Here is a 14,986-nt window from a genome sequence, read left to right as displayed (position 1 = left end):
GAAAGTCATATGTCTTACATTGGATGCAACATTTCACATACTCCATTTCCTGGCAAGAAAGCCTCAGATGACAAAAACACAGCACATATGTGTGACAGCAAAAGCCCTGAAGCAAAGTATGCCGATATAACAGCACATGATGATGCAATTGTGACTGGTAGCTTGACTGTTACACTAATTCAGTCAAGCTGACAGATCTGGCTTTGGCTCGGCTCACTGGATCAACACTTCTTTTTATTTCTTTGACAGGGACAGTGCACAGCTTGTTAGTGATGCTTCATTCCCACACTGTTCCAAACTAATAACCGTAGGGCGTCTGGGTAGCTCACCTTGTAGAGCATGCACCCATATCTAGAGGTGTACTCCTCAAAGCTGCGGGTTCGACTCAGACCCTTTGCTGCATGTCATTCCCTCTTTCTCCCCGGTCATGTCTTCAGCTGTCCTATACAAATAAAGGCCTAAATGCCCAAAAGATAATAATAAAAAAAAAGAAGTAATTACCGTACTGTTTTTATACAGTGATTACCCTGTAAATCTCTAAACAGATATCTGCATATTAATGCAAAATCTCTAGGCAATATTACAAGATTTTGGTATTAGAACTATCCTGGTTTCTGTTTGTAGTCAAAGTAGTACCATGTTATCAGTCTTCACGATTGAGCAGGGTTTGATTGCTTGCAGGTTAACAGTCCACGTGGAGAGCAAAAGAGACCCATTGGCCAAAAAGCAATCTTGGTATTTAATTCAATAAACTTTTTTGTAGTGTCAAATCATAACCAAGTTATCTCGGGACACTTTACAGATAGAGTAGGTCTAGACCACACTATAATTTACAGAGACCCAACCATGCAAGTGGTTTTATCTGTCAAGGTTTTTGAGATACTAACCTCTGAGATTTCTGCATTCATCCCAATACAATGACCTTTCATTTGTGGTGCTCACAGCATGGCAAAGAGTACATATAAATCACTTGAATAAATGTGTCTTAGCTTTCTCTAATGTTGTAAATAGAGCATAGTAAAACACATTGTTACAAACAAAACCCTTTAGTTTTCTGTACATTTCCTCACAGACACTCACTGCATCAGTGCAGGAAGTCGCATCACGTCAATGGATAGCTAGCTGCGTTAGATATTTGTAAATTGCATTACATCGGAAATGGAATTGGTCAGAGACTGACAATGGCATACTTTTGGTACATTGGATTCCAATTTGGGATTATTAAATTGGATTGGCACCGGGCTTGACATTCTTGACTTCTGCAGCACACAAACAGGAAAGCTGCAGGCATTGGTTGCAAACAGACAGTAGAACAAAAACAATGAGTTGTATTCTCACTTTATTTAATAACCTAGACCCCCACCACCAAGGGCTATTAAATAAAAAACGGAAATCTCAAAATCGTACAAAAATCAGCTGCTCAGCAAAATGAGGCGAAACAGAAAATGTTGCGGTTTTGTCGTTCACAGCTGTACCTACTTTCTGGGGCAGACAGTTGATTGAATATTTCATACATGTTTAACACTGACATGATTCTGTTGTTTAAAAAGTGAAAAACATCTATGACATGTTTTACAAGTGACAGTACACAAATTGAAAATGAATAGTCAAAATAATGCACCATGAATTTAAAGCATACTGTAAGTGGTAAACAAAATAGATCTACAGCATTCGCAGTGCATATAAACATAATAAATAACACTGGATACATATATGTACATAGAATATCAGGGCTGAACAGGGTCAATGCATAGCAAGGCTCCTTAATACCACCACAGTGCTGCTAACGCACGTACCTACGTAACCTCTATCTTGTAATTCCACTATAAGGAATTGGACTGAGCAGAGTATCATTGTACTGAAACAAATTATTGCACTGTGAAGAAAACAAAATGAATACAATGGGAGCTGTGAAGACACTAACATCAGCTTGCAAGGAAGAATAGTACATTTGCTTTGTAATGAACGTGATGAACTGACCTGCCTCACAGCTACAATCACAAGTCTGCTCATGTGAAGTTCATGACTTTCAGGGCCGTTAATCAATTGTGCTGATTTTTTCAATCAGTTATTGGGCTCCTATTCCTTCAAGTGGTCTCAATCAGAGCAGAGGATTGTTTAATTATCGGACGCTGGGTTTTAAAATGGTCTTGAGAAAACAAGAGTGGGAAGTTTTGAGCATTTCTAAATTATTTTCAAGTATTAATTTGTGTACTCTCCCCCATCAGTCTTAAATGATGGTAGTTACTACACAGAGATAGGAGTATTTTTGACTCAGAATGATCACATGTAAATGAAAGTGAATACAAAGGCTACTACAAAAACTTGAAAATGTGGAACATCGCAATGTTAGTGCCAGTAAGCCCAAACAGCATCATCGCTGTGGAGCAGGATGAATGTAGAGATCGTTTTCTGCAAATGTGCTGTGAAAATTCCCCCTGTGAAGGGGAAGGAACTAGAAAATAAAGAACACATGATGAAGCCTGGCGTTGGGGATGAGCGTGCGTCATTGTTGACCGTCACATAAAATGGGTGTTGCCTTGGTCAAAGCGATGTGTATGGGGTAGTTTACTAAGAAAAGCGGGGACAACATTCATCTGTGGCCGTTGTGTCTAAAGGATGGGAGGGAGACAGGCTTGGATATGCGAGGGGGTAATGTGACAAAGAGAGTGAGATAATAGTCTTCAGATGGGATCACAATGAAATTGCGGTGAAGGCAGCTGTGAGCACAGAGGCTGATGTAGTAGTGGCAGGAAGTGCCTAGTGAGATCAATAAAGATTATAGCACGCAACAGAACATAAGCCTGGTGTTGATCTAGTGTGGGGGGCTATTTTTGCTCTCTGTGCGATTAGGGTTATTTTGAGGTGCCAACTCTTCAGATATCATCCTGTTGAGTGGAAATGTGGAGAACACGTCACTTCCTTTAATTGTCCACGATACAATCATTGTTTTAAAAAACAATAACACACAAGAGTGAGTCACTTCTTAGTGGGGGAAAAAAAATCCAGTGATAAACAATGACTACACATAGAAAAACAAAACTAGTATTTAGAACTACTGCAGATCTTTGATATGTGATGAAGATGAAGCACACACATTGGCATCTACATCTGCCATGAGCTTTAAATAGATTATCCCAACTTGGCTTTGTGCTTATTGTGACATCAGTTTCACGTGCGGATCAACATTTCCCTTCTTTACATGATTAGTTTAATTCAACAGGGTCATGCTGAGCAGCCTGAAAACAAATGAATAAATCAAAGGAATAAAATGACAACTGATTAAGAGTACACATTTCTAAGGGGGGAAATGCAGTCTTATCCTTGAGCATTAAAGAGCTCTATAAAAGAAGTCCTGCTATAAATTACGACAATGTCAATCACCACTTAATATGCGCTCAATCTCCTCTAGTCTCTTCAAGGCAGCTGCCCTTTTTTTCTCTATATCTTTAATCTCTTTAGTGGACTTGCCCTTAGTCCGCTTGTCAGACTGGCTGCTGTCCAAAGACTCTGATTGCTCTATGCCAACACCACCTCTTTCTGTAGGGGATTTCCGCACATTCTTCTCCTTCCCAGCCCCCTTTAAAACAGCATCAGCACCCCTCCCTTCCTCCTCAACCTCAGCAACATCCTCTGCCCCCCCCTTAACTCTCTTCTGCTTTTCCTCCTTAGCCGATATGGTGGCCCCCCCTGCTGAAGTAAGTGGTTGCCCTGCTGCGCTCATGGCAGCCATTTTACTTCGTACAATACTTAAGTGACGCCGCACATACTCCTCGTTTGGCGCCAGGGCCAGCGTTTCCTCCAGGCATCGCTCGGCACGCGGCAGGTCGCGCTCCTCAAAGTAGACCACGCATAAGTTGTGCTTGCCTTGCACATTGGTGGGGTCCATGCGCAAAATGCGTTCAAAGCAGGCTTTAGCACCACTCGTGTCCTTCTTGTGATTCATGAGGATGTCACCCTTCAGGATTAGGCCCTTGATGTGCTCTGGGTGGTGACGCAGCAGCTCGTCCAACGCAGGCAGTGCATCCATCTCACGTTTGGACTGAGAGTAAAGCAATGCCAGGTTAAACAGGGCACTGCGGAAGCCTGCTTGCAAACTGATGGCTTTACGCATCCAACGCTCAGCTGCAGCATTTTCATTGGCATCCATGGCCAGCATGCCGAGGTTGAAGTAGCCGTTGGCATCATCAGGCTCCTCCTCCACGTAGATCAGGAAACGACGGTTGGCCTCAGGCCAGAACTTTGGCTCACCTGCAATGGAAAGCAGACATAATATAAGGTATCATTTATTTTTTTTATAATCCACTACATACATAGTCTTGCCTTACAGATATTTAAAGCCCGGGTTAGGGTTAATGTTTTGAATCAACGTTACAATCATGGTCAGAGTTTGGGCCAAACCATTCTCTGAGGATGCATCACCACCATGTTAAAAAAACAGATCATAGAGAATGGGGGAATTAAAAAAGTGGAGCTTGTTGGGTGCCTGGGTGACCTAGTGGTAGAGCGCCCATCTATAGATAGATGCTCAGTCCATTACGCAGTGGCTGCGGGTTCGATTCCGACCTGCGGCACTTTCCTGCATGTCATTCCCTATCTTCCTCCCCTTTCAAAGCTGTCACAAATAAACGCCTAAAATGCCAAAAAAAAAAAAAAAAAACTTACCCGAGGCAATTGGTGCAATTCAGGAAAGTAAACACATACAGTAGCGGATGTAAAAAGGTGAGGAATGAGAAGAAAATAACGTGGCATTCTTGGAGCTCTGCCCACTTGTCAGAACACCTGGCCACCTGCTGCAGAAAATCTAAAAATAGATGAATTAGGTGACAAACACAACCCAGCTCTCCAAACATGTCTTCAAATAATTAAGAGAGCTTGTACTGACTGTTAAGACCTTGACACACTAACCCGACGGCCAACCGCCGGCAGAAAAGGCAGTCGGACTGATCAGTCGGCTCCCCGAGGTCCAAGAAGTGCCTCAGAACACACCGAAGCGACGCCGACTTGAGCGTGTAATACGTCTCCATAACAGCAGACGGCACTAATCTGTATTGTCGCCCAAAAAATGAAAACCAGCAGCTGATTGGACGAACGTGTCATGTGGGTCTCCAGATTTTTCAACCGGGCATAATGGCGGCTCGTTCAGAATACGATCTCATATTTTACGAAGCTAGTTCACCGAAACCTGTTTCTGAAAACATTTTAAGCGAGAAATAGGCCATGCAGTTGCTGAATCTGTCTTCATTTCCGATTGACAAAGGTCAGTTTAAAAGATTTTCGTCAGATTTTGAGAGGCTTAGTCACGCTCATTCCGCTCGTCATTTCCGGGTTAGCACTCCACCAATCACATTGGTCATGGAGTCCGACTGCCCGCCGTCTGACGCAACAAGTCAGGTCGGCCAAAATGAAGGCCGACGGCTCCTCGGACAGACGACGGCACGGAACACACCGAACAGACTCGAGTCGCTGACCTCGTCAGACTGTCCGATGGCATATTATCAGGTTGGTGTGTCACTACCTTTAGGGTAGGGGAGGTACGGTTCATGAAAAAACATCTGAACCGCTCGGTTCGCTTGTCTCAGTTCGGAGTGTGTGTGCGTCGCACGGTTCGTCAGTACACCGTTTACGTGCACTAACCACTTACTGCTGTAGTGCCCATTTTCGACACCTATGTTAAAACACTTACTGGAAACGACGAGGGGGATGAGCGTGACGAACGCAACACATGGCAGCTGATTGGACGAACGCGTCACGTGGTTCTTGCTGCTCCCGAATTTCAAAACAGACTCTAATGGCGTCTCGTTCTGAATACGATCTGACAACATTTTAAGTGAGAAATAGGCCATACAGTTGCTGAATCTGTCTGTTATTTTGAGCGACAAAGGTCAGTTTAAAGATTTTCATCAGATTTTGAGAGGCGCCGAGCCGACCGCTCCTCGGGAGTGTGGAGTGCTGCAGGTCACGTCACATGCAGAAATGTCAAGTGGGAGAGATGAGGAAGGCTGCCCGGAGTTGGAGGATGCGCTAGCGTCGTATATAGTCTGGTGTGTGGGAACATTTTGGATTTCATGTTACCTATGATGACAACGGAAATAAAACAATAGATAGAACGACGAATACGATGCATTGTGCAACATGCATTCAATATGCTAATTTTAGCTATATATCATATGCTGAAGTATATTTCTGGAGTGTTAAAGATTAAAAGAAAAATAACAATAACCGTACAGAACCGAAAACCGTGACCCTAAAACCGTGATACGAACCGAACCGTGGATTTTGTGAACCGTACCACCCCTACTTTAGGGTTACTGCAGTTTGTCACATGACTCTTTGTTGAACTCTGTTGAGATAGCCGAGTATAAACCATCGACCATACAAATGATAAAGAGCTACTGGAGAATGCAGTAAAAATGTAAAAACAATCTTATCACATGTACATGTGATGTTTTACATGTATTGTTTATCCACATTGAAAATCTCTTATTACACAGACAATGGTGTGGTTTATGTCCATACAACCTCATACACATGACAATTATGTGTTCATAAGACTGCGACTGAAGAGAATCATTTCAAGAATGTGATACACCCAATTAAAAAAATAAAATCTGCAGAATGGAGGAAGCTGGCTGTATGAGTTTGGCACACATGGAGCATGTTGCGTAATACTATTTAGCAATTTAGACATGAATGTTATAAATCCTTTTTAAGAGTAACCCATCCATCCATCCATCCATCCATCTTCGGCCGCTTATCCGGGGTCGGGACTCAGGGGCAGCAGCTCCAGCAGGGGACCCCAAACTGTTGGAAACCCCTTGATTCATGAAGTAGCAATAAAACATTTTCACCTTTGACTTTCAAAGGTTGACAGTTCAAGAGTCATGCTGAGGTGAGCACACTGGAAAAGGAAAACGTGCTCTGTCGGCAAGAATTATTTTTCCCTAAATGACTCATCTCTGTCAGTTCTGTTTGAACAACCGTACATACAATGTTTCACCCCAAGTGCTCTTCAAATATATATTCTGCAATGGATCAACCTACAGCAGGAATGTGCTGGTCGTAATGAGTGCATGATCACTGCAGCAAGATTTTCAAAAGCAAAAAAAAAAAAAAAAAAAAGGGTTGGAAAAGCTAAGGGTTCACTGCACATAAGGGCCAATTGTTAAGAACCTGGTTACACCCTAAAGCTAACATCAGGTAGTTATTCCCTTTAGTCACACCAGTTGGCGTAAAAAATGCCTTAAAGAAGTGCCTAGTGCTTTTAATTAGCAAGTCCAAACGATTCCACTGGAATCGTATTTTTTGAAATGATTCCAAGTAGGAATCGGTTCTCAATGCCCAATCCTAGGCCTGACAGACCTCACCAGGGTATCTGGACATTTTTTAACAGCAAATGTAATCATTTTTAAGACCTTTTTTAAAGTCCTCTAAAAAGGAAAATGTAAGACTTTACCACGACAAAAAAACAGGAAAAAGTTCAGCGCCACATGACACAGAATGGTGTGGCGAAGCGTAGCGCGGCATAGCTCACCAGAACCACGCTCAAGACAGGGACACGACAACTTCTATACCAAGTGCTGATTCACCTTACAACCCTGACCAGTGTTGGGTAAGTTACTTCCAAAATGTAATACATTATAGATTACTAGTTGCTGTCATTTGAGAGTAATAGTTATATTACAATATTACTGTCTTTTGAATTCTAATGCTTTACACTACTTTTGCGTTACTTTTGAGTTACTTTCACCAAAATTATAGCAAAGGTATGACTTGGCAGGTAGCTATTGTGAATTTCACCACGGGATCAACAAAGTCTCATCTTTATCCACTTTAATACATCATAATTTATTCATATTATTTTGTATTATTAATCTGAAGCAGCAAAGTAACTAAAGCTATAAAATAAATAGTGAAGTAAAACGTACAATAGCCTACTTGACTCTGAATTGTGGTGGAGTAGAAGTAGCCTAATAAGTAAGAGAACCTTAATTGAATCGAAGTAGCCTACGGTATAGTTACTTTCCACCGCTGATAAAATGTAATGATATTACGCGTAGCAAGACTAAACATTAATTCCTGACATGTTTGTTATCTGTCTGTCGCTCGGGCACATTGCTGTCGGCACTGACAGGACACAGATGTCCCTAGCCTACCGTCTCTGGTTCTGGCTCTGACCATGGGAACACTGACAGGACAGCTCGCTTCAACGCAGCATAATAACTCCTGAAAATAATGTCCATCTCGCAAATGTATCTGTCTCTGCAGTCATCTCAACCATCGAATCCAGCAACAGAAAATAACACATGCAGACTTTATTTTTCCTGTGCCGAAATGTTTCGCGGTGTTGGTGAATTCCAAAAAAAAAAAAACGCCACTAAATGTTGGGTTAAATGTGTTGTAACTCGCGTTACTGAGATTGTAACGGGTATAATATTACCGAAATTGTATTAGTAATGCGTTACTAAAAAGGAATACATTACTGTGATAACTTTTGTAATGCGTTACTCCCATCACTGACCCTGACATGGTTGGCTGTGTAGATGAGAAGATACTTATGGGCAAACTACTTGCCTGCGACGACACATACTTCTTATGCTTCTCTGCTTTCATGTGTGAATCGAGCTCTATGTAGGGCTGGGCGATATGGAGAAAATCAGATATCGCGATATTCTTGTCCCAATACCTCAATGTCGATATTGTGGCGATATTATAGGGTATTATTGGTGCTTTAAAGCGCCCATATTATGCTCATTTTCAGGTTCATAATTGTATTTTGAGGTTGTACCAGAATAGGTTTATATGGTTTAATTTTCAAAAAACACCATATTTTAGTTGTACTGCACATTGCTGCAGCTCCTCTTTTCACCCTGTGTGTTGAGCTGAGCTCTCTGTTTTAGCTACAGAGTGAGACCTCTCACTTCTGTACCATCTTTGTTGGGAGTCGCACATGCGCAGTAGCTAGGTAAGATCACATCAGCTAGCTGTTTCTCTAACTTCTGTCAGTACAAGGCAGGATTAGCCGGGAGACTTCTTCTAAACGAGGGCGCACTTCCAACTTTGCGTGGAATACTTGCAGAACAGGGACATGTAAGTAGTTCTTTTGTAGATTATGGTGAACTCGTGTGTGTTGTAGCAGTGTTTTGCCATTGAGAATGCCATGCTTGCGATTTCGCTTCAACCAAAATGCCGTGGTGGTGAACCATCAACACAACGCATTTATCAATCACCTACTCGTCAGTTACCTATGGAATGATGCAGGTTGCACCCACATAGATCGAAGTGCTGCCCCCAGATGGTGCGCTGGTGAAATTGCGGTTGAGGAAAAAAAAAAAAAAAAGGATGATGAGTCGGACTCGGTCACACATGAAATTTAAGACCTCCTTATTGTAAATTCCCGATTTTAAGACATTTTCAGACCTTAAAAATCGAACATTTTATTTAAGACTTTTTAAGGACCCGCGGGGACCCTGCTCACTCACCAGACTCCTGCATGAGAAGTGCTGAGTTGAAGAGCGCCAACTTGTGACGTGGGTTTAGCTCCAGGGCGTGGTTGAAGTTCTTTAGGGCTTCTGATGGGTCCTTCATCTCAATGTTGACGATGGCCAGGTTGTACCACAAGTCAGCGTTGGTGGGGTCAAGCTCCAAGGCTCGGAGGTAGGCGTCCCGGGCTTCTGTGAGCTTGTTCATCTTCAGAAGCAGCTCCCCTCTGAGACAAATAAAATTAGATAAATTAAAAATGTAAAAGTTTTTTTAAAATGGATCAGGAGTCAAAGCACGGCAATTATATATTTTACAGGATTGGTGATTTACAGTATAACATATTCAATATAATTCCTATTTTTTCTTTGGCAATCAAAGTCCACTTCCCCTAAATACCAGAAAGCCCAGACAAGCAGTGTAGGCAGCATTTTTGTCATTCTTGGGTGCAAGTGATAACTAGAAACAAGGATCTAGAGACACTGTAGCACTTATTACAGACCTTAATTACAAAGTAGAAAGGGATCTAGAATCTGAGATCTAAAGAGGGTATTGAATATTATATTTTGGAACCTTTTCCCTCCAATGGATAATGGGGATTGATGTGGATAAAAACAAATCCTGGTCCATTGGTGGTCGGTTGCAGATGGAGCTGTGCATGTCAGTGTACTTTCGGTTATGGTTAGAATTGGGATTTTATTCCAGAGGGACCGCTTGCTAATGAAACAATAAATAAGAAGCCTAAAAGGATGTTATGCACATTTGTTTTTTTTGTTTAATCAAACATGTTATTAAGTAGTGACTAGTAATGGAACAGTTAAACTACAATAGTTACTTGGAATTCATTTCCAAAGATTAACTTCCTCACTTATGTAGAACTGTAACAAAACAGCACCTTACACCTTACCTGATTTACGTACAAACACTACACACTGTTACTAGCTATCAATGAGTTGTCCATACAGTGGATGAGGTCAAATCAAGCAAACAAGTATATGCAATAAGTGATATTTGAGTCTGAATGGCAGTGCATGTTCACTTGAGTGAAAATGGAGATTCAGTGTGCTCGAGAAGAAAGCCAACACAACAAAAATGTGTCACTGTCCAAAAAATTACTGACAGCACTGTAGATCTGCCTAATATGTGACTCCAGAGGTCAGAATATACATATGGACAAAAACAAAAAAGCCCATTTAAGACAAACTGTTGAAAGGTTAGTTAACAAATGATTTAAAAAAAGAAAAGATAAAATGTTGTGGTACTACACAGTTAAAACAAAATGAACAACATTTAAAATTGTTGTATGTCCTGTTATGCGTTTTAAGGTTGATAAATCATGCTCAAATACTGACATCTGATGGATACAAAGTTAAGTCTTGCCTGCTGATGTAGGCTTGTTTGAAGTCTGGTCTCATGCTGATTGCTTGTCGGTAGAGCTGGTCAGCCTCCTCCAGTCTTGATTCGTTGGCTCTGATCAGATTCGCCAAGTTTATATAAACGTTGAGATGGTTAGGGGCCACACGTGTCGCATACTTCTTACCAGGAATAACCTGATGAGTGGTCAACAGAGAAGGCATTGATTGGAAAGTCATCCACAACATGTTTGATGACAATCTGTCTAGGGCTGAACGATTAATTGTTTTCAAATTGATTTGAAAGAATGCTAATCGCGAAGGCCGCGATTAATCGAATGTGCAATATTTAGTTGAATAATGAGCTGGAAAGTCCATCATATTTTTTTAATCCTCCGTGTCCTCCTTGGCTACTAGCAACTGCGTGGAGGAGGGGCGGGGGTGGAGCGCGATCACTAAAGGTTTGTGTCATGTGGCTGCACTGACAATTTTGTTGTCATTACTTAGAATTCCCCATTGGGGTGACAGAAACTACGCACTATAGCTTTAAAAGTAAAGTTGCTGTCAGCTGTCAACACGGCTCAATGCTGCGTTTTTTTTCCGAGTGAAAACGTCATCATTCACATCTCTTCCTGTGGAAATCAGAGGTGGGAAACTCGGGATAAATTTTGCTAACAGAGTTTCCCAGTTGGTGACATGTTGTTGACAACTGACGTTTGATGTAGGTAACTTTGATTCACTGAACATACACTGCTCAAAAAAATAAAGGGAACACTAAAATAACATCCTAGATCTGAATGAATGAAATAATCTTATTAAATACTTTTTTCTTTATATAGTTGAATGTAGGGCTGAACGATTAATTGCATTTGCGATAATATCGCGATATGTTAAAACGCGATTTCCTAATCGCAAAGGCTGCGATTTGGTCACATGACTCGCGAGAGCAAATCAGTCTGCACTCTGCAGAGAAAGCATCAACTAGCACGCTAACGCTACACCGTACCTTGAGCTGATTTCTGTCATTCAAACAACTCTGAGTTGTAGTTTAAAACTTTTACAGCCATTTTAATAAAATGAAGGGTTTTATTCGGGCTTGAGTCTATACATGCAGTTAATGGATACAGGCACACAGAACTCAAGGCTCGGTTGGCAACGATTAGCTCTGATTAGCGGTTAGCTCCGGTTAGCGGTTAGCTCCGTTATAAAGATATGGAGTGGAGGAGCTGCTACTGAGAGGGGTAACAATCAGACTGATAAATGACGTTCAGGGAGCTTTCACAGCAACGTGGCCGTGGTGTTTCAACAGTTTTATTAGTACAGTTAATCCCACGGCAAGAACACCAGCAACTAGCTAACGCAACGATAGCCTCTCTGAACAAGTGCACACGGCAGCACGCAACTTCACGAGGGGGAGGGGCTGGAGGCAGCTCCTCTCTGTGCACTGTAAAAAATTACAGTGTGTGTGTGTATATATATATATATATATATATATATATATATATATATATATATATATATACTATATTTTTACTTATTTAACTGTCTAGTGTGTAATTGTGTGTTCATACTATAAATTATTATATTATTCTTTGAATAATACAGAAGACAAAGAGCTTAAAAAAATAATCGAATCGCAATATTTGGGAAAATAATCGCAATTAGATTATTTTCAAAAATCGTTCAGCCCTAGTTGAATGTGCTGACAACAAACTCACACAAAAATGATCAATGAACATCAAATTTATCAACCCATGGAGGTCTGAATTTGGAGTCACACTCAAAGTTAAAGTGGAAAACCACACTACAGGATGATCCAACTTTGATGTAATGTCCTTAAAACAAGTCAAAATGAGGCTCAGTAGTGTGTGTGGCCTCCATGTGCCTGTATGACCTCCCTACAACGCCTGGGCATGCTCCTGATGAGGTGGCGGATGGTCTCCTGAGGGATCTCCTCCCAGACCTGGACTAAAGCGTCCGCCAACTCCTGGACAGTCTGTGGTGCAACGTGGCATCGGTGGATGGAGTGAGACATGATGTCCCAGATGTGCTCAATTGGATTCAGGTCTGGGGAACGGGCGGGCCAGTCCATAGCATCAATGCCTTCCTCTTGTAGAACTGCTGACACACTCCAGCCACATGAGGTCTAGCATTGTCTTGCATTAGGAGGAGGTCTGAGGATCTCATCTCGGTACCTAATGGCAGTCAGACTACCTCTGGCGAGCACATGGAGGGCTGTGCGGCCCCCCCAAAGAAATGCCACCCCACACCATTACTGACCCACCTCCAAACCGGTCATGCTGGAGGATGTTGCAGGCAGCAGAATGTTCTCCACGGCGTCTCCAGACTCTGTCACGTCTGTCACATGTGCTCAGTGTGAACCTGCTTTCATCTGTGAAGAGCACAGGGCGCCAGTGGTGAATTTGCCAATCTTGGTGTTCTCTGGCAAATGCCAAACGTCCTACACGGTGTTGGGCTGTAAGCACAACCCCCACCTGTGGACATCGGGCCCTCATACCACCCTCATGGAGTCTGTTTCTGACCGTTTGAGCAGACACATGCACATTTGTGGCCTGCTGGAGGTCATTTTGCAGGGCTCTGGCTGTGCTCCTCCTGCTCCTCCTTGCACAAAGGCAGAGGTAGCGGTCCTGCTGCTGGGTTGTTGCCCTCCTACGGCCTCCTCCACGTCTCCTGATGTACTGGCCTGTCTCCTGGTAGCGCCTCCATGCTCTGGACACTACGCTGACAGACACAGCAAACCTTCTTGCCACAGCTCACATTGATGTGCCATCCTGGATGAGCTGCACTATGAGCCACTTGTGTGGGTTGTAGACTCCGTCTCATGCTACCACTAGAGTGAAAGCACCGACAGCATTCAAAAGTGACCAAAACATCAGCCAGGAACTGAGAAGTGGTCTGTGGTCACCACCTGAAGAACCACTCCTTTATTGGGGGTGTCTTGCTAATTGCCTATAATTTCCACCTGTTGTCTATTTCATTTGCACAACAGCATGTGAAACTGATTGTCAATCAGTGTTGCTTCCTAAGTGGGCAGTTTGATTTCACAGAAGTGTGACTGACTTGGACTTACATTGTGTTGTTTAAGTGTTCCCTTTATTTTTTTGAGCTAGTGTATTTCAATGACAATAAACTGTTTATTGTGGACAAATGCCTCTGCCAAGAAACATACACAGACATAACATGTTTCAAATTATTCATAAATAGGCCCATGTATAAAAAAACACCTTATCAGTGTCCTTTCCCGTCCGTTGTCCTGCAGATAACACAAACACCTGTCCATGTGCTGTTTCTATGCTCGTATAAGAAAACAGCAGCAAATCTTTTGTTATTGTGGCCTCCATGTCTTCACACACCTGATGCTCTACAGCAACTGCAACAGTTGGTGGGAGTCATGCAACAAGTTGTTATGCCAAACGGCAATATAACAGAAGAAGAAGAACACGCATGCTGACCATGTGAACGCGTCAGAAAAACAACGTAATCACGGGGCAGAGAACTGTTAACATTTAGTCAGTTGGGTGAACCAGGAGGGAGCTGGCTCTTGGATTAAAAAATAAATAGGCAGAGTCAGCTCTTGGCATTCAATTGCAGTTTGCCCTGGCATGTTTCCAGTTGATCTGCTTCAACTTGAAAACGAGAACAAAAAAAGCATGCTTCATTTGAACACTGACAGGTGAGGCTTTCGAGAGAAAGACACACAATAATATTATGTAGTTACATCAGAAATGCTGCAAATTGTACAAGCAAGGATCCAAGAGGTGTGTGGGTGAGTGCTGAATGAATACATCTTTTTGTCTGGACTTTCGCTTAGCTCCATGCAACATGTTTCAAACATTTGTGCACACGGTATGTGACATGATGAGATACCTGTGGCATGAGGGATTTGGCAAGCAAGTAGGCCTCTTCTGCCTCTTTGGACTTGTTCAAGTTCTTGTAGGTTCTTCCAACATTCATGTGAGCACCAATGTCATCTGTAGAAACATTGCATGGAGTATAAGAAATCAACTACAGGCTGAAATATGCATTATCTCTGTATTCCTATTAAGTCAATTTATTTCTCACCTGACCCTGTTTATTTCTAAAGTATTTTTACATGTATCTCCCACGTTGCTTTGTTGTAACATTCTACAAAT

General features: G+C 42.2%; 1 protein-coding gene across 3 annotated transcripts in view; it reads right to left on the bottom strand.

The window, feature by feature from the left end:
* Positions 1-2,058: 2,058 nt before the first annotated feature.
* tmtc3 (transmembrane O-mannosyltransferase targeting cadherins 3) overlaps positions 2,059-14,986 on the bottom strand; it is a 40,771-nt gene continuing 27,843 nt past the window's right edge. For 2 of the 3 annotated variants that reach the window (XM_031279928.2, XM_031279929.2), the window contains exons 11-14: positions 14,721-14,824; positions 10,861-11,030; positions 9,483-9,709; positions 2,063-4,251 (exon numbers count right to left, since the gene is read on the bottom strand). In XM_031279928.2, the coding sequence (XP_031135788.1) occupies positions 3,377-4,251; positions 9,483-9,709; positions 10,861-11,030; positions 14,721-14,824 (1,376 nt within the window). In that variant the 3' untranslated portion in view covers positions 2,063-3,376. Of the gene's footprint in view, positions 4,252-9,482; positions 9,710-10,860; positions 11,031-14,720; positions 14,825-14,986 lie in introns of all 3 variants that reach the window. The other variant, XM_031279930.2, reaches the window with a different exon arrangement.

Source organism: Sander lucioperca, chromosome 7, assembly GCF_008315115.2.
Source record: "Sander lucioperca isolate FBNREF2018 chromosome 7, SLUC_FBN_1.2, whole genome shotgun sequence".
In the NCBI taxonomy this organism is placed as follows: domain Eukaryota; kingdom Metazoa; phylum Chordata; class Actinopteri; order Perciformes; family Percidae; genus Sander; species Sander lucioperca.
Note: the sequence above shows the minus strand (reverse complement) of the source record. Positions and strands in the feature narration are given on the sequence as shown.